Source organism: Onychostoma macrolepis, chromosome 01 (assembly GCF_012432095.1).
Source record: "Onychostoma macrolepis isolate SWU-2019 chromosome 01, ASM1243209v1, whole genome shotgun sequence".
Lineage (NCBI taxonomy): Eukaryota > Metazoa > Chordata > Actinopteri > Cypriniformes > Cyprinidae > Onychostoma > Onychostoma macrolepis.
Genome location: NC_081155.1, coordinates 25,413,917 through 25,434,457, shown reverse-complemented (window position 1 = coordinate 25,434,457; position 20,541 = coordinate 25,413,917). Strand labels below are relative to the sequence as shown.

Genomic DNA, 20,541 nt, shown 5'->3' with positions numbered 1-20,541 from the left:
TTTCTTTCACACACTTTTTTTTATTATTTGGAAATAATAAAAATGAACTTTTTTCATTTTTTTAAATATAAAACATACACATCGTATGAGCCACACCTGTATACAAACAGAAATGTTGCAGTGAATACTTTTTCTTTTTCATCATCTCAGTGGAACACATACTAGAAGTTGTAAACAGTCAGCATTGTTTTTCTCCTCTACCCAAGAATACTGATCAAGTAAAAGAAACACCTGCCTCTCATGAAGAAAAACAATCAAAATGTTCTGATAGCAGAGGTGAAGAATTTGGCTCGAAAGCACAGAGAATATGACGATCTGGCTACAGCTTTAGAGCGGAGTGGTTCGGCCCTCTAAAAGTGACAGTGAGAGCTCTAGATTTGGACCCATATGATAAGAAAGGTGTCCGCTCAGCGGTCCCTCGTATTGGGATGGTTGTTCTCAAAAGTAAGCCTTGGCCCCTTTGCAAATATGGCTTAACCACATGGTCATCTCATATTTACAACACATGCGCTAATAAGTCTCTGTGCATCTACATTTATATTTAACATGGATACTGTTATGTATGTATGATATATTTTTGACATTTCCTGTTTTGATATCGGTATACTCTTGAATAACTTGATGGGATGTATACACATTTTCTAGGTTAATTTCTGTGGTTTTGAGGTAAATTATGATACAGTAAAATCTGTAAAACATGAGGGAGGTTAGTTTTTGTTCAGTGTTACAGTACAGCACATTTTCCCCTAAGGGATATAAAAGACTAAAAAGCAATAATCAAAAACTTGAAAAAAAAAAAGAAAGAAAAATGGAAAGAAAAAATGTTGCAACATTCAGCACCGAATGGAGGACATGAACTAGTTTTTTAGCTGATCTGAAAAGTCTGAGTGAAAGCAAATGGCTTCTTTTTCTTGGTTTATCTCTTATATTCAAGTACAAGCAAACTGTACAGGTACATGCAACATACAAGCTGGCCTACAGTATGTTGAACTAACACATATCTATTTCTGTTACTTTTTAACATTTGTGTAGTCTGTTTTACAAAAATGTGCATGCAGCTGGGAACTGATCCGAGTCATGCTGCTCCGCCGCACTGGAGGGAGGGGCCAGTGGCCTGATAGATGATTGGTGTTTATGCTTGTGATGGAAAAATCGGATTGGTCACTTCAACATTTACAGAGACACACAAGAGGAATTTGCATTTGCATGACTCTTTTCTCTGTTTTCTGTAAAGTACACAAAGTGGAAATTAAGTTAACAAGCTAGTTGGCTTGATTTGATACATTTTTTTATGTATAGATTTTTTTAAATCGAAAAATCAAGCTTTTGTGCTTGCATTTTTAATTCAAAATAAAGACGTATGTGCAAGGGCTCGGGCCAATCGTGTGACCTCAGAGTGGTACAGTATAAGTTGAAAGTGGCTTTTGCTAAACCACATATAGCCTATTAAAAAGAGAAATGTACGTCTACACAAACACTTAGCATCAAACGAAGTTAAAAAGTTAGTTTAGTGTCTGAAAAACTCTGTATCAAGATTTACTCGACAGATGAAAACATAATTGTATAGATTTCCTTTACCAAAGACCCTAAATTGGAAAATGTACAAGTACACAAATATGTTTATCTTGGTACATAGTCTTTTTCATGAACTAAATCTCTACTTTTTAATAGCATTTAATGATAAGTGTAAACATCTAAAAATCAAATTCAATTGACTGAATAAGATGATGTACTGCAACGTACTGTAGGATAATGTAATAGTTTCAGTTAATAAAAGTAGATTTCCAGATACGTTGTCTTCGATTTCATTTTTAGCATTTCCTGTCATTTTCACAGTACACTGGACAACACAAACCTGTTGTTTTTCATAAAACGTGCTAGAGATGTTCAAAAAAAGAAGAAGCTAAATAAACGACGAGAGCGGCCTCCGTTAGCTGTCACATACGTTGAAAACAGAGGAACTTTTTTGGAGGAAATGGACCATGGCTTTGGGTCCTCCAGGTTTAGGCACCAAGAAAGGCCCTGCCCTTCCAGACAACCTCCCCAGGGGACACCCTACGTCTTTCAAGTTCCTGACCTTTCACTTTCAGTACAAACAGGGTCTAGATAGGGCCTCGACCGAGGCCCCACAATCCCTTGGTCAGAGGTCACCATTGTTTTTGGGTTGATACATTCTGATGCTCTGTTAAAAACTAGCTAACGTACATTTCGATGAAGACTTGACTGAATATCACCTTGCTTTCTATGTCGCCCTAAAGCGGTGCTTCCCGCGTGCTAGTGTAGACAGCCCTAAGTCTCACGCGACAAAGAGTGAGAGAAACAAACGATTTCATTTCGGACAAACAAACTTGGCAGAACACGGGCTACCCACAAAGAGGAAAACAAAAACAAAGTCACAGGAGTGATTGTCAGATTTTAACAAAGCTTTGTGTTATTTCATCGCATTTTCTGCCTGGCTCTTATTGTTGTCCTGTTGTCTCTCAGACTGTGCTTTATGTTATTAGTCCACTACGATCGAACCCCCGCAGGTGCCGGCGAACTGTCCAGGGATGACTGAGAAGCACGTCGAGTTAGAGAGGCAAGAGTTGGGTCGACTAGGGAAGAAGGCGGGAAAAGTTTGTACCAGCCAATCACGTTGCTGGAGAGGTCCAGCTCCTCTAGTAGGATTTGTGCAACTCCCATGAAGGATTTGTGGTCCATTCGCCCATAATCTCCCCAGACAATTACCTAATAGGATGAAAATCAACAGATTCATCAGTGGATGGCTCTCTCGGGTCACATAATCAAAGTTAATAATATCTAATCTCACAAGTGTGATCCATTTAAACTAGACACGCAGCCCTTCACATAGAAGTCTCGTTCGACTGACATGTTGAAAAAAGACATATAAACCACATAACTCACTTGTAACACTTTACCCTGTGGACTTTCTTCAAACTGCAGCGTTTGCTGGTACAGCGGGTCGAGTGTCTTGCGTGCAATTTTTGTCTTCTTCTTAGCTACATACGCCCCATTGTGTAGAAGATAGACTTTGACATATGGAGCTATGTAAAGAATGAATCAAATTAGGCAGATATTAACAGTGCATACTGACATTAGTATGACTAGCTCTGATAAATGACTGCTTTTTGTATCAGCTAGAACTGCTTGATGAGTTATATTATGGCTGAGTAATGTGAGACATATGGAGTTTGAATCATAAGCAGCGGGTTCCGAATAGAGCAGAAGTGACTCACCGGGGAGTGATTTGGACCCTGGTTTTTGGATGAGACCTCGTGCTCTTATCACCTCCACCTCCAGCTGGCCTTTCTTATTCACCATGCCGATCTGAATGTCACCTGGACATCACAGAATATGCAAATAAAATGACTTATTTAAATGGTGCATTTGCTTAATGGATTTACTCGAATGGTTCATGCAAAAAGCATTACCGACATACTGCGGTTTCCATAAGCAGTTACATTTTGTATTTTCCACTGAAATATGCAATTGAATTAGGGCTGTATATTTCATGTTTTTAGTACAATTGCAAGTGCAATAATAATAATAATATTTAGTGCTGTCAAATGGTTAATCACATCCAAAATAAAAGTTTTTCTTTACATAATATATGTATCTATATGTATATATACTGTGTATATTTCTTATTATGTATATATGAAGAGCTCTTTTCCAAAACGCGATAAATGCCTTTTTTTTTTTTAAATTGAGTTAACACCAAAATCAGTATTGTATCTGGTCAGTATTGAAAAGTCAATTTTTAATTTTACACAAAATGCGATATCCGTCGTGTTATTCTGTCAGGTTTTCTCCCTTTTTTTCCAAACCGCGATAAATCCGCTCAACCAATCACAGCGCACCATTCCACGCACTGTAGACAGTAATGGCGGCGCTCTGAATACACCCGACATCCGAGTTTTCCTCATTTACTTTGTACTTTGTGATCAACAAACAAACAAAAAGGGCTGCACGATAAATCGCATGTGATTGTCATGTGCATCTCGTCAGTAAAGCCGGTTGTGTGATCTCCATCACGTGCTTTCAGATGGAGCGGCATTTAATACACAGAGCCGTAGATCACTGACAAGCTGCACAATATCGCGTTCATAATCGCAGATGAATCGCATTCGATTATGAACGCGATATTGCGTAGCTTGTCAGTGTAAGTGTTTTTATTAATGCCATTAATGTTTTTGTTAATACAGCGTACATGGCAAAGATGAATGCACTGGAAGTTGAATGTAAGGGAAATGTCATTTTGGAATTTCTGTGGTCTAATGTGATATTGTTGTTTATGTTCTTGGTCGTGATGAAATTTTCATTTATTTTATCCTTTTAGTTTCAATATGAAAATTAACTTTTATATTGATTCAATGGATTGCATTTTGGAAAGAAAAAAAGGTGTCATGGATTTATTGCATTTTGGGGGAATCTATTTTTATAATAAATCTTTGAAAAACAAAATCTGGATTTTAATTTTTTATGTTATTATAACCTAAAGATGGTGTGTGAAAGTTTGAAATAGAAAATAATGGTTTTTATTTTGCCACTTTCTTGGTAAAAAAAACGTATTTATAGGATTTATAGCGTTTTGGAAAAGAGCTCTTCATATATAAATACAAACACATGCATGTATACATTTAACAAAAATATGTTATGTTTATTTATTAAATATATTTACATATAAAATATAAGAATATAAATATATATACATATAAATATTTTCAAAATATATATTGTATGTGTATTTATATATACATAATAAATATACACAGTACACACATATATTATGTAAACCAAAACTTTTATTTTGGATGTGATTAATCGTTTGACAGCACTAGTAATATTACAACATTCGATTGTAAGCCACTGATAGGCTTATGTTCAATTCTAAATTATTTCAATTTGTCTACCTCGGTAATATAATTTATTAAATTACATTGGTGCCTTTTCTCAACAAATATGTATATACATTATGCAATTAATTAATTAATTTAATGAAACTATTTAAATGAATCACAAATCAATTACATATACAATAATGCATATAAAGAAATAAAAATTGTAAACAACTTAAGGATAATATGCTACAAGGGAGAAAGTTTTTTTTTTTAAATCAAAAACTTCACAAATAAACAAAATTTACCAATTGCTGGTGTGGCAAGGGTTTGTCGACCAACTAGTTGAGCAGGGCCCAGTCCATCCAGGAAGTCACTGAACTGAGTCTCGACTCGAACTGCTGGGAAGATTGGACTGACCAATACAAACATTTATATGAAATACTGCAGGTGTTTTTCTTTCTGATTTACAGTAGATTCATTTAAAAATCTAGTAATTAGATCTGAAAGTATTTAATTCAGTATTTAATCAGTCTTGTTTTAATGATCATTGTACCCAAAGTATTGTAGGTTTATATGCAGGTATGTTGTTCCCACAAACTGAACTTTTTTTTTTTTTTTTTGAGGCATAATGGCAATGCCTGACTGACGGTTGTCAGGGTAACAGGAACAACACTTAAGGAGGCAGCTATTTCTAGACAATAATAACCTTGGTTTAAGATGGGGAATTTCGGAAGAGAAAAAAATATGGAAAATGTAAAATTATGCTGGATCGCTGGATTAAGCTTGAGACAGACATGTACATACAAGAACTCACTATTGTTATGAAACGATAAAAACAAATGTTTCCATGTTGTTTTAGAGAATATGTAACAGATGTTTGGAAAAATGCTTCACCAATGCAGTGCAATATACAAAAAAAACCCATACAAGTCCTGCATATAATTAGAAGTATGCAAAATTTGACAAAATACTAATAAAGCACAAGGAAACTTACCTGCCCTCAGAGTTGTAGCTGTTCATGCTTCCGTTGTTAGATTCACGGCTGGGTTGACGACTCATATTCCTCTGCAATTCCACAGCCATTCCCGTCTCCTGACTGCGCTGGATCGTCCCTTGACTGCCCTTTGACTTCTTGTTAGATGCCTCTGAAGACGGACAGATTTCACAAACAATCAGGAAAAGAGACTTTTAAGAGAAGTCTGTATCAGTCATTTCAAGAAAAAAGAGAAATCTGTATCCCTCCTATGTGATTTTCTGTGATAAAGTTTTAAAGAGTTGGATCAGTGTCCTCTCTAAACAATACTGGTCAAGCTGCGCACTATCTCTTTACTATACTACATCCTTTTTGATGTTAAAAGCAGACAGCGAAATAATTTGACAGTGCTTGTAGCTCCCACCGGGATGGACACTAACCGAACTGCGTTAACCACCCCCCTTTATCTCTTTTAAAAACAAGGGCATGTCTCCTCATCCCAAATCCCTTTTTGTCTACTTACATAAAACAGAGAGAACAAAATGCAGTTGCCCCGGAGGTCTTAGACTCCTCTAATGTGCTTTCAAGACTTTTTCAAAAGGAACAAGCTCTGTGGCACTGACATGAGTCGCCTGATGAAAAATCTTATTATATCAAACAATGCAGAGTGAGTGCTGACATCTGAAAGCACTAAAATTGCCACAGGTGCTTTTTTTAAAAGACCCTGTTCATGTTTGATGAGGACAAACCATAGCTAAATCACACACTTGAACTCATAGCTGGATACTAATCAAGACAAATGCTGAATTCGGAACAGCTTACTATCGTACTACTCTTACTATTTTTACCATATTGTTATATGGCAGTATGCTAGTATGCAGTTCTGAATTCAGTGTAAGTGAAAAAGGAAAGGTAGGCCTAAAATGCAGTTCCATAAACACTGAGTGCCCTCTTGTGTTGTCTAGTGAAAACACTTAATATAAAAATCTTGAAAATATTTAAATGAACTGGTTTCCAAGGCTCATTGGACAAAACATCTGCAAAATACACAAGTAGTAGTCCAAATAAAGTTGAATTATAATTGTTATATCAATAAGTCTCGAGCGATATGCCAGTAACTATGTTAATAGATTTGAACTATACTTAGTATTAAATAAATGTATTTTACATATATTACTTTTTTACTAGCGAGGAACCATGAAAAAAAAAAGGAAAGTCCTTATTAATCAGTAATATGTACCTGTAATCATAATCAGTTTGAAAATAAATAATTGTTGGTGTTTTACTGTCACTATTGTTCATTTCAGCTGGAAACTGCAGTGAATTGTATGTATAGGGATGTTTTTGGAGACAAAAGTGAAGGTAGAGGCTAACTGTTTAAATGAGAATATGTTGGGTTTAATTCAAGTCTAAATTAGTGTGTGGTTAGACCAATAAAGGAATTTTTAAGGGTCAGACCATTTAGAAATTTTACAGTGTAATTATTGTGTTTAAAAAATAAAAGAATATTTCATTTTTAAATGGGAATAAGAACAATGATTGATTTACAGTCAAATATAACATAAAACAACACTCACAGTGAATATGAAACATTTTAGTTTGAAAGAAAATACTCATCAAAAGAATAAAATGATTTTTTTCCCATTAAGATTTAAATGTATTGGTATATAACTTTTATTAACTCATAATGCAGAGAAATCAGCAGAAAGGAGTAACAACAGTGACTAACCCGTTTGACTGATCTGTGAGGTGCTTCGGCTGCGACGGTTTCCCACGATAGCCACGAATCGAGCATTGAGGCTGGAGCGGCGCTTTTTCGCTCCGGTTCCAACTGTTCCCAGGGCAGTGTCAGACTGGCTGCCGTCTGTTCGCTCCGACGTGTTGATGTCACCGCTCACGCTTCGACCAGATGAGGCTCTGACTTGTCGACTGTAAGCGAGAGAAAGCGAGTAAAAAAGAGATGAACAGTTGAGACAAATTAGTTGATACAGTACATGAAGGTAATAGACACTGACTGACACTAAACAGACACTGTTGAAAATTATATTCAAAATGCTTTATTCTTTTATAGGTGTATTTACAACACAGCATACTAACTATATCACTAATTGTAACCTTAGCACAAAATAAAAGCTATTTTTGTCCAATCAAATGATTTTGCACAAACCAGTATGGAACATAAAATACACAACATCCATATTTTCAGCTAGCTTCTCTATATGAAATTAGCCTGAACCATGACTCCTGCAGTAGTCAAGACTAGTTAACACCAGTTAAAGACTTGCTTTGATTTGCTACTTGCTAACTGGTTCCAGGAAGGACAGAGAGGTTCAGGATCAGGAAGTAAAAATAACATTGATTTTCTCCATTGGGCATTTGACTTATTGTGAGCTATGATGTTGTTAATTAATGCTATATGATTTTGCTGAAGCCATCAAACTGCATTCAAATTATTTTTTGTATATCATCATGTTCAACAGTGTATTCCTGGTGAAAAACTACATTACCCATGATTCTGCAGAGACATTTCCACCAATCAGAGAATTGCAGCAAGCAGATCCCTTCAAATTAACAGTGGCCGCTTATTCCCATGAAGCACTCCTAAACTACTTAAATGTTTGTAGCACATAGTGACTAAAAGCCTTAAATTTTTTTCATGAGGTCCTTAAGACTAGATTTACACCTGAGTTAACATAATTGTATTAATTAAACAGCAAAATGTTTGGTTTAGTGATTCAAACTGTCTATATTATGACACAGCAGAACACTTTGACAGTGCAACCATGTCCTCTGCTGCCCCCTGGGGGTTCGGAGGAGCTGCCGTGTATCTGCGCCCACTGACGGAGTCAAGGTACTGCAGGACTGTCCAGTTGCACTCTCTCCATCATCTCTACACCCTAACCCCCTCTCTGTGGGACACAGGGTGGGGACAGGAAGTAAGGAGGTGGGTCTCTCTTCCACAGGCTGGAGGGTAGTGACAGAGGGGTGAGCAGACAGGGGTCTGGGTTTGGGATCCAGTGCTGGCTCAGTATTCAAGCATGGGAGGTATGAGGTGAGGCATGCAAAGAAGGCTCTAATAAACACAGTACAATACACAGGACACACATTTACACAGACAGAGTGGCATATGAATGAAGCAGAATACAAACAAATGAATTCAAACAGAATGCACAATGAACCTCTCAAACTACATGCAGGGTAAAGGGTTATTTTTAAGACAGCAGAGAAGAATATTCCAATGGAATATGAATAGCTGAAGCCTCTTTTTGTTCAAATTAAGATATGTTAAATATAAAATGAATACTTTCAAATTTTTTTCAACATCTATATTTTAGTTTACAATTCATAATGAATGTATAGGGAAACTGAATATTTTTGACAGAAGCACATTTTGCCTTCACTAGCTCATTTTAAATGTTGTGACAAATGAACATAAACATATTTCATAGTCAATTTATATATCAAAAATTGCATGCATTATAACTGAAAAAGAATTCACTTCATAAAATAGTTTTAGACAGCGTTTAGTATGTCACACTAGCAACTTCCCAAAATGATCTTATGTCAATTTTCTATGTTTGCTTGAACTAAGCAGACTTCATTCAAATTGATAACTAGTGTGTGGCTTCAAATTGATCAGAAACGTTGAAAATAGAATTGGTTAGTAAAGCCCAAATATATCAGAAAAGAGAGAATAAAAGAAAAGATGCTTATAGAGTGTCTGTTTTTCTGTCCCAATTAAGACATTTGGTAATATTTATTGATTGTGGTTAACCACTTTGGGCATACAATTTCTAGTGGCTCTATAGTTAAGTACGGTCAGAACTGTTCACAATTTAAGTGGTTTCATAGCAACTTTGTCTTAAACTGTGGCAAGGACAAAAACATGAAAAGATTTAGTTGTGGAGGGGAAAAAAGCCTCAAGAGGAAACAGACTCAGCTAGAGGAGCATATACTAAACAATGTACATATACTATTATCTTGTCACTTAGAATGCGTAATACAAGTTATGTGTTAATTAAATAATTGTAATGATTTTTCCCCTAAAAGTCATTATTGAATTATTATTTAATAATTAATATAATAATTCATGCATTCTCTGGGAATGAAACCCCTAAACTTGTCGTTGTTAATGATATGTTCTACTGTTTATGCTTCAGGAATGCTATTTTTCTTCTTACCATCGTCATTGCCTCCTTTCTATGTAAATTAGTCTTATTATAGAATGTGCAATGTTCACAAAAGTAAGTGTTATTAAGGTTTCACTATTACCAAACATGGTGTGCAGGTGCTAAATGGAATTTCAATCAAGAGAGATGTAGTATACATTTTCTAATGATCATGGCAGCAGTAATTCATCAAATGTTGAAGAAGAACTGGGCATATGTCCAGATGTGCGGTGAGGTTGAGCATGCATTTTAAAGAGCCAACTACGAAGGGATCATGCACTCTCAGTGAAATATGACAGATTGTGGTAGTCTGTTGGCCGACAAGATGAAGACGTTTGTAAAGCAAATTTCTATGTGCTGTTACTGGATTTGCAAAGTTCTGTTATCAAATTAGATGGTAAAACAATGCAGAATGTGCATGTAAATAAACAGTGCTATCAGCAGAAATAAGAGTATAAGAGTGCTAAATTTTCACCCTGTACTGAAGGTACTAGAAGCTCTTTTTATTGTTTTTTCTGATATGAGGTGAGGATAAAATGTTAAAATGTTTGGGCAGGGGCAGCTGGTCCATGTTACCTCACATCTCCAGCCACCGTATGACGTCTGCGTTTAAGCTCCTCAGAGAAACGTCTCTTTCCTAGACTCCTCCTGTCGTCTGTTCCATTCACCCCCCATGAAATCCTTCTCTCCTTCTTTTCATCTCCTTTACAACTCTCCAACGACTTCGACCTTTGACCCCCAATGCAATATACATGCATGCAACAGACCACAAGCCATAATAGCAAAGAAAGTAAATCATGCAGAAAATAAAAATTTAACAAGCCATGCACAAGACAGACAGCTAGGAGCATGCAAATGTTAAACACACGGCTAATAACAAACAAAGTTTTTTGTGACCTGAATTGATTAATTGCTGCTTTGTATAGAATAATCTTACAATTTTTCTAGGGAGAAATGTTACGATTGTTGTAGAGGAAGATAAATAAGATATCCTAGTGAATGTTAATATAATTTTGAGGCGATGGAACAGAATGTCATTTTTTTCAGAGAAAGGAAAAACAGCAGAGCGCTAAAGAGAAAAAAAAGACTGAAATGTACAAAAACTATTTTTCATTGACTTTCATGTCCTATACACACATATACATGTGTGCATTCTGACCTAAATATTGTCTTCATAGACCTAGGCTGAATATACCAATTGTGTGTGTAGGGTCCAAAATAAACCGAAAACCAACACAAAATTTTAACCCCAACTGGCAATTAAGAGTGAAGCAAAATTCTAGATAACTATTTTTGATATTTTTATCTACTTTTATCACATTGACTTCAATAAGAAAATTTTGTATCCATATTTATATTTAAATAAAAAGAGAAAAAAAAATGTATTATTTGTTATCAATAAGATGAAGTGTATGAAACATTACATAAAGTCAGGCTTTCCCAAACTGGGCGTTGTGAAGGAAGTGCAACAGGTTTATAATAAAAATATCAAATTTAATAGATAAAAGAGAAGAATTGTGGAGAATCAGTGAATTATGAATAATTTACAGCATTTTTTTATATTAAGTAATCAATAAAAAAGTAACAGTAATCTGATTATGAGTATTTTAAATTGTAACAATCTAATTACAACTATTTTGGAACCTGCAAAAACATTTTAGACATCCTATATAAACTTCTAGTCATTAGAAGACATTTTTTGATGCTTTATAAGTCTGATTTATGTAGCTTAATATCAGAGAGGCTCACACTATCATTTTTTACAACCATGTATTATGTTGCACTTTCTAATAAAGTTAACAGCGACTGCCAGTCTTGTCGAGTGTTAAATTTGGATCCCGTGTGTTTCTTAATAGGCTAACCTGATTCTCCCATGTGGTCTCTCAGACTGAATGGACATGTAGCTGGTGGCACTCAGCCGTGAGGCACTGCTGGCACGGGAGATAGCTGATGCATCGCTCATGTCACTGTCTGACGACCTCGCAGACATGTTATCACAACTCCTCCTCTGATCCTTATACATCTAAACCATCAAAGACAAGAAAATTTTTTAATAGGAATTAAAAACCTGGTGCACATAACAGTACTGCCAGTCGCATGAGTTGGAGACCTGAAAAGCAGTTTAACACTCACATCTCTCCTGTTTTTGAGCTCTGCCTCTGGGTCGTGACCAGAGTTGGCAGAAGAGCCTGGCCGATAGGAATGTACTCTCATTTGCAACTGACGAGCCCGCTCTTCCACTGCCAGTGCTACATCAAGACAGAAAGGGGAAAAAAGCAGACAAAATGGAACAGTGGACAAAATAATCTAATTTAAAGTAATTTAAATGGGTAATTAAAAGTAATTAAAAATGAAATAAGAACATTTGGACAACAGTCACCATCTCTGCCTGTTAACATGGTTACTTTCGTATATTAAATCTTCCCTGCTTGAAAAATTTCACTAATAGATTATCACCATACTTCTCCAGTTGACTGATTACAGTACAATAGTTTTGTATTACAAGTTTCATGAAATGTTTAAATATGTAAACACACATTATCTATTTAAATATTCACTTATTTGCATATTTTCCAGAACAGAAAATCTGAACATTGGATGAAGCCAGGTTCAAGATTCCATTGTTGACATATTAAAGGTTTTTACAAAAAGGAATTTTGGATTTCTATATTTATGGCTCCATAAATCTGAAAATACAGTCTACAGCCAGAGAAAAAAACTACTTTTTTTAGGAATAAAATGTTACATAAATCAAATGAATGTTATTTGAACAAACCCCTCTGTAAAAACCTTCAGAACACAAATAGGATTATGTGAGCGCAGGAGAAAGAAAGAAGAAAAAAAAGTTCTGTCATGAAACTAAAGATATCGCAGAATGTTAATGCAAATTGATGACACAAGCTGATTGGTTCATGTTGCAGCCAATAAGCTTGCTACTTTACACTGAAATGGCTGGTTAGCATTCACTAGAGCAGTTTGCAACGCTTACAGAGTTACTCTGAAACCCTCCACCTTCCCCAGCTCCACCTGTATAGATCTGCCACGGGTTATTATATATGCTACTTGTGCAGCAGCAGCAATAATTACCATGCTAAAATCTTCTGAAAGTTATCATAGTAGTACTGATGTTTTTAAAGATATGTATTGTAATTGAAATCTACAATTGCAATATATAATAAAATAAACACTTAATTGTATATATTAGCTGTTTTATTTCCACTAGTCTGAAAGAAGATGTTATGGAAGCAAAAAAGCCCAAAATCTCAAAATTGACCAGAGTTTTGCCTGTAGTGTTTTGATGTAAGCTGGTATCTACATATTGGAACAATGGTAGCTGGTTTCTAACAGGTCCAAGCTAGTCATCAGCTTGTTCACACTGGTAAATCATCTCTGACCAGCAACAAACCATCTAAAGATGGTCAGCCAGTTTTTGGAACAAAGAGGCTGGTTGACAAGCAAAGCAAATAACCAACTTGGGTGAGTTAGTACATTATGTTCCAAATATTGTTTGAACAAGCAATATTCAGTATACCCACTGAGTAAAAACTGATATTATTCAGACAAGCAAGTGATCAATTCTAGGGCAAAATGCAGAGAATGGAATGAGATACCTGAGTTAGGTTTCTCCTCAGGTTTACTGTTGACATGGTCTTCATGAAGATGGGGTTGAAGGAATGAGAAATGGCATGAGAAGAGACAGAAAGGAGTAAGCTAGAGAGATCAACAACTTGTTGACCACATAAAAAAAGGCTACGGACCAAGGAGCCATGAAATTACCTGGCATTTATAAAGGTAACTGGCACTGGGACAGAATCATGGTTTGGGGTGTGAATTTGAATGGTAACAGCATTTTAGGTTACTGCTGTCTGAGTTTGGGAGTATTTAGAAAGAGAGAGAGAGAGAGAGAGAGAGAGAGTGAATTGCTTACCTTGCTCTATACTGCTGCTCTTTGCAGGGAGTTGTGGCAGCTGTCTGCCCCTGCGCCCTAATGACGTGGTCCCTGCCGGGGAATAATGTCCACCATGCTGAAGTTCTCTGAGAAGAGGGAGATTATGTCAAAATTTAACAACAACAACAACAAAACCTTTGTAGGAAAGTAGAAAAATGGACTGATTACTACTTTCCATCAGATGAACAATTTTAAAATGTGATTAAAATATATTTCATTCTACTACCAGTGTTGGGTAGTAACTAGTTACATGTAACGGAATGACGCAATTTAATTACAAAATTAATGTAACTGTAATCTGTGTGATTAAATTAGTTGCTTATGAAAATGTTAACAATTACAAAGAGGGGTTACATCTGAATATTTTCACACATACAGATTTGATTGATTTCTTTCCTAAATTGCAGTGACTGCTCTAAAATATGAGACACCAACGTTTCAGGACACAGAATAGGACACATGCTTCTTTGATAACTCTTTTATTTCCTATTTGGGTTTATGTATATGCTTTATTTTTTAAGATTAACTTTTTTTTCCAAGGCATTGTTAGGTGCCAGTGTTTCCTGTTGTACACAAGGATTTGATTTCAAAAACAGTATCTTAACTATTAAACTATATCTTATGATTTTAAATAAGTAAAAAGAGGTGCTAAAGTCTGATTTTGTGCAGCTGTGCTATAAAATGAAATAATCATCTTAATTCAAGTGATAAAGGATTTTGAAAGTCTGACAGTAATCCGTGTTGAGTACTAGTGTAAAGTTAACCCTGCCTGCTCTAAATGTTTCAAAATGATCAACAGTTGAAGACTTTCATTAGGAATTTAGAAATGTAACCAAAAATTAATAAAACGTAATCAGTTACATTACTTTAATAAACTAATTGAAATAGTTGCACTACTTATTAGATTTTAAATAGGGTAACTTGTAATGTGTAACCTATTACATTTCCAAAGTAACCTTCCCAACACTGTCTACTAAACTATGTACTGTAGTCACAGAAGTACAAGTCATTTACAATTAGTCATTTTTTGTATTGTTGACTTTATACGATTAAGACATCACAATAAGCAGCACTGCACAAACTACAGGCAGCTACAGCCAAGTTCTGAGGGGCTCCCAGCATGCACCTGTCAGCTCGTGGGGAGTTAGGGCAGGAACCCCCTAAGCTGGTCTGGCCAAAGGGCCTGAGGGGAGGCTCTCTCCTCCTCCTGCCACCCCTGAGGATAGAGGTGGGCTGAAGTCTAAACACAGCCACAGCAGAAAAGGGCAAAGGCGAAAAGAAAAATAAGAAATTATGTAATGAAATATAAAAGTCAGACAAGCAAAAAACCGAAATGGGTAAACCAATAACAAACAAAGGCAAAAATAGTGAATAAGCATAAATTGATGTAGAAAACAAAAACAGATAATTGATAAAGAGATGTTCAAAGGTTTATTATGAGATCTCACCTGTCGCCATCAATGGATTTCTTGTTAGCTATCTGACAGCTTGGCCTATCCAAATTGCCAGAATGCCTGTGAGATGGAAAATGACTGATCCAGAAACAAACAGAGTGGAAGAAAAAAACAAAAACAAAAGGAGGAATGTAGGAAGCTAAATGGAAAGATATCATGGAGTTCAAGGCCAGGATGGTGCTTCTCTGATTTAACTGAAACTGTTACAGAAAAAGATGCTAAAGAACACTACTGTTCAAAAGTTTGGAGATGTTGTAAAAAATATATTATTACACTAATATTACATAAATATTTGTTACATAAACATTATTACAATTTGAAAAAAAAACTAAAAAAAAAACTTAATAAAATATAATTTATTCCTGTGATGCAAATCTGAATTTTCAGCATCATTACTCCAGCCTTCTTTGTCACATAATCCTTCAGAAATCATTATAACATGCTGATTTGCTGCTCAAAAATTGTATTAATTAAATGTCTTTACTGTTTGAACCCAAACTTTTGAAATATTTTTGAGATATTACACAGACACTGCAGAGTAAGAATAGTGTACTTGTACTGATTTCCCCCCTGTTTCCACAAACCTTTCTCTTTCAGGTGAGTGGAAGTTTGACTCTGGTCTCAAACAAGTCGTACTGGCACTTCTTACTCTGTCTAATGAAGGCTGAAGATCACTTTAAAGAAAGAAAGAAAGAACAGTATTAACCAATGAATATATACATTATTAACCTTTGTCCTTTTTGTAGCATTTTGTTGTGTGTTTTGAAGGTACTTACACTTGAAACCCTTAAAATCATAAAATGATTTTTATGAGATTACAGTTTCATTTTAAAAAGACTTTATGACCGATGGGACCATTTTCAAATGTTCTCATCTGTTCTCTTCCTCTACGTACATAAATATTAAACTGAAAAAAAAAGCTAACCTAAAAATGGCAACATCAAAATGAACTGGTTAAAGCTGAATCTACCTAAATGCATTAATTTTGTACTAAGAAAACTATTAAACTATGGGTTAAATCATGTAGAAATATCTCTTTAAAGTAACCACCTTTTGCATTATACTTTATATAAATTTTTTGATTCTCTGACTATTAACATAGTAGAGGGGCTGCCATCAGTATTAGACATACAGTGAGGAAAATAAGTATTTGAACACCCTGCTATTTTGCAAGTTCTCCCACTTAGAAATCATGGAGGGGTCTGAAATTGTCATCGTAGGTGCATGTCCACTGTGAGAGACATAATCTAAAAAAATAATCCAGAAATCACAATGTATGATTTTTTAACTATTTATTTGTATGATACAGCTGCAAATAAGTATTTGAACACCTGTCTATCAGCTAGAATTCTGACCCTCAAAGACCTGTTAGTCTGCCTTTAAAATGTCCACCTCCACTCCATTTATTATCCTAGATGCACCTGTTTGAGGTCGTTAGCTGCATAAAGACACCTGTCCACCCCATACAATCAGTAAGAATCCAACTACTAACATGGCCAAGACCAAAGAGCTGTCCAAAGACACTAGAGACAAAATTGTACACCTCCACAAGGCTGGAAAGGGCTACGGGGAAATCGCCAAGCAGCTTGGTGAAAAAAGGTCCACTGTTGGAGCAATCATTAGAAAATGGAAGAAGCTAAACATGACTGTCAATCTCCCTCGGATTGGGGCTTCATGCAAGATCTCACCTCGTGGGGTCTCAATGATCCTAAGAAAGGTGAGAAATCAGCCCAGAACTACACGGGAGGAGCTGGTCAATGACCTGAAAAGAGCTGGGACCACCGTTTCCAAGGTTACTGTTGGTAATACACTAAGACGTCATGGTTTGAAATCATGCATGGCACGGAAGGTTCCCCTGCTTAAACCAGCACATGTCCAGGCCCGACTTAAGTTTGCCAATGACCATTTGGATGATCCAGAGGAGTCATGGGAGAAAGTCATGTGGTCAGATGAGACCAAAATAGAACTTTTTGGTCATAATTCCACTAAACGTGTTTGGAGTACCATCCTAAGAACACCATCCCTACTGTGAAGCATGGGGGTGGTAGCATCATGCTTTGGGGGTGTTTTTCTGCACATGGGACAGGGCGACTGCACTGTATTAAGGAGAGGATGACCGGGGCCATGTATTGTGAGATTTTGGGGAACAACCTCCTTCCCTCAGTTAGAGCATTGAAGATGGGTCGAGGCTGGGTCTTCCAACATGACAATGACCCGAAGCACACAGCCAGGATAACCAAGGAGTGGCTCTGTAAGAAGCATATCAAGGTTCTGGCGTGGCCTAGCCAGTCTCCAGACCTAAACCCAATAGAGAATCTTTGAGGGAGCTCAAACTCCGTGTTTCTCAGCGACAGGCCAGAAACCTGACTGATCTAGAGAAGATCTGTGTGGAGGAGGCCAAAATCCCTCCTGCAGTGTGTGCAAACCTGGTGAAAAACTACAGGAAACGTTTGACCTCTGTAATTGCAAATAAAGGCTACTGTACCAAATATTAACATTGATTTTCTCAGGTGTTCAAATACTTATTTGCAGCTGTATCATACAAATAAATAGTTAAAAATCATACATTGTGATTTCTGGATTTTTTTTTAGATTATGTCTCTCACAGTGGACATGCACCTACGATGACAATTTCAGACCCCTCCATGATTTCTAAGTGGGAGAACTTGCAAAATAGCAGGGTGTTCAAATACTTATTTTCCTCACTGTATATGGCATATTATTACTGTTGTAATAGTTGCTCGCTGCTTTGATTTCTCAGGAATATATACTTGCGGCTTTTCCAGCACAGCACAAAAGATTTGAATCGCTCACTGCTCCTTCTCACTTGCTATTGATTGTTATCTGGTTTGGATTTGGGCCCCTTACCCAGAGCTGACCTCATCTGTGAACCTGAGAACACGCTGTGGAATGGCACTAAGAGGGATAACACCATCCCTCTCTGTTCGCCGTGACGGTTTGTTCTTTAAGCATGCAGGGAGGGTAGAGCTTAGCATGGGAAGAAACAAAGAAATAAACAAAAGCATGCATAACAGACATAAAAAGATCAACTAAAAATGAAGCAAACATAGAAAGGGGCTTTTTAAATTAGGGAAACTACTAATGCTCTCAGTTTAATAAATAGATCCGGAAGCCATCTCTTTGATTGGGGTTGCCAACTTCAGAAGAAGACAATAAGGGACACTCTAGGGTTCTTTAAAGGAAAGTGCGAGACAGCATATGGTGTAAGTACAAGCATGTCTGCAGCTATGTATGTCTCGAGACTCTGCTTGACTGAATTAAATGCTAAAATTAATCTGTAATATAATCACTTACTGATATACATGCCAGATGTAAAATTTAATTCATCTGAATGTCATACTGAAGATTCACACATGCAACTCCGATCCCCTTACTTATGGGACAACTCTGCATTATACAGAATGGTTGGCAGAATGTGTGAGTTATTGTTTTCTGTGTTTATATTAACGTAATATATTTAAGCAATATCACAAGCAAAAGTGCTATTTTCCCTGAATATCAACACGACTGCAAATGTCATATTTACTTAACCGTTCAATTAACAATGAGTTGAAAATTTTAAAAGACAACTTTGTTCATTTTGACTGTTGATTGTTTTAGTTCCAAACAAAGCAACACAATAGTATTTAGTTCTTGAACGATTCAGCATTTTTAAACAAATTGGATGAGTCAATGATTCAATGACCCTTTCATAAAGACTGTGGTCATATATTTATAAATAGGACTTGTTGCTGATTTTTAGTTACATATATAATATTTGTGATGCTGAGATGACAGAGAGCATAAAGAAAACATGTTTAATAATACTTGAAATGTGTAAAATAAGTGCATGTGTTACTTCAAATAACTCTGTTATTTCAAAAGGTAGATAAATGCATATTTCTAATGTTTCAGTTAATGTCAAATAATGTTTTTATGACCAAGAGATATTCAATACTCGATTTGTGTTATTGAATGTTAATAAGAGTAATCTTTTAATTTAGCTCATTTGTGAATACTGAATTTTCAGTATACATGCCAAGCTTATCTTAAACCAGATTAAAGCATATCTTTATGCAAACATTGTAATTAAGTATCTTATAATCTAAAAACTGTACACTAGGATGGGAATCAGCAGGGACCTGGTGATATATTGTATTCATATTTGGATCATTATAACATAACAGTTTGATTCTTTATCTTTAGTGTATAGTTATTCAAAATTGTGATATATTGCATCTTCTGCTTACTGGATTCTCATCTTCACTGAACTGCGATGTTTTACCTAAATATATATCGACAGCTTGTTCTGATTTTGAATTGCGGTTAAAAAGTAATAACTGAGTATGTGTTTATGAACAGAAAGCTACAGCAATTTTGCAGACTTGCTTTGAACGGTAGGCGTACAGTGGGGCAAAAAAGTATTTAGTCAGCCACCAATTGTGCAAGTTCTCCCACTTAAAAAGATGAGAGAGGCCTGTAATTTTCATCATAGGTATACCTCAACTATGAGAGACAAAATGAGAAAAAAAATCCAGAAAATCACATTGTAGGATTTTTAAAGAATTTATTTGCAAATTATGGTGGAAAATAAGTATTTGGTCAATAACAAAATTTCATCTCAATACTTTGTTATATACCCTTTGTTGGCAATGACAGAGGTCAAACGTTTTCTGTAAGTCTTCACACACTGTTGCTGGTATTTTGGCCCATTCCTCCATGCAGATCTCCTCTAGAGCAGTAATGTTTTGGGGCTGTCGCTGGGCAACACGGACTTTCAACTTGAGATCTGGAGACTGGCTAGGCCACTCCAGGACCTTGAAATGCTTATTACGAAGCCACTCCTTCGTTGCCCGGGCGGTGTGTTTGGGATCATTGTCATGCTGAAAGACCCAGCCACGTTTCATCTTCAATGCCCTTGCTGATGGAAGGAGGTTTTCACTCAAAATCTCACGATACATGGCCCCATTCATTCTTTCATTTACACAGATCAGTCGTCCTGGTCCCTTTGCAGAAAAACAGCCCCAAAGCATGATGTTTCCACCCCCATGCTTCACAGTAGGTATGGTGTTCTTTGGATGCAACTCAGCATTCTTTCTCCTCCAAACACGACAAGTTGAGTTTTTACCAAAAAGTTCTATTTTGGTTTCATCTG

At 36.2% G+C, this 20,541-nt stretch overlaps 1 protein-coding gene across 1 annotated transcript in view; it reads right to left on the bottom strand.

The window, feature by feature from the left end:
• rims1b (regulating synaptic membrane exocytosis 1b) overlaps positions 1 to 20,541 on the bottom strand; it is an 81,811-nt gene continuing 61,270 nt past the window's right edge. The window contains 15 exon segments of the mRNA XM_058772055.1: positions 1 to 2,727; positions 2,905 to 3,044; positions 3,237 to 3,338; positions 5,147 to 5,253; positions 5,836 to 5,986; positions 7,544 to 7,743; positions 10,560 to 10,712; positions 11,846 to 12,006; positions 12,117 to 12,232; positions 13,595 to 13,633; positions 13,912 to 14,018; positions 15,059 to 15,172; positions 15,381 to 15,446; positions 15,971 to 16,060; positions 18,255 to 18,374. Coding sequence (XP_058628038.1) covers positions 2,509 to 2,727; positions 2,905 to 3,044; positions 3,237 to 3,338; positions 5,147 to 5,253; positions 5,836 to 5,986; positions 7,544 to 7,743; positions 10,560 to 10,712; positions 11,846 to 12,006; positions 12,117 to 12,232; positions 13,595 to 13,633; positions 13,912 to 14,018; positions 15,059 to 15,172; positions 15,381 to 15,446; positions 15,971 to 16,060; positions 18,255 to 18,374 — 1,885 coding nt within the window. The 3' untranslated portion in view covers positions 1 to 2,508.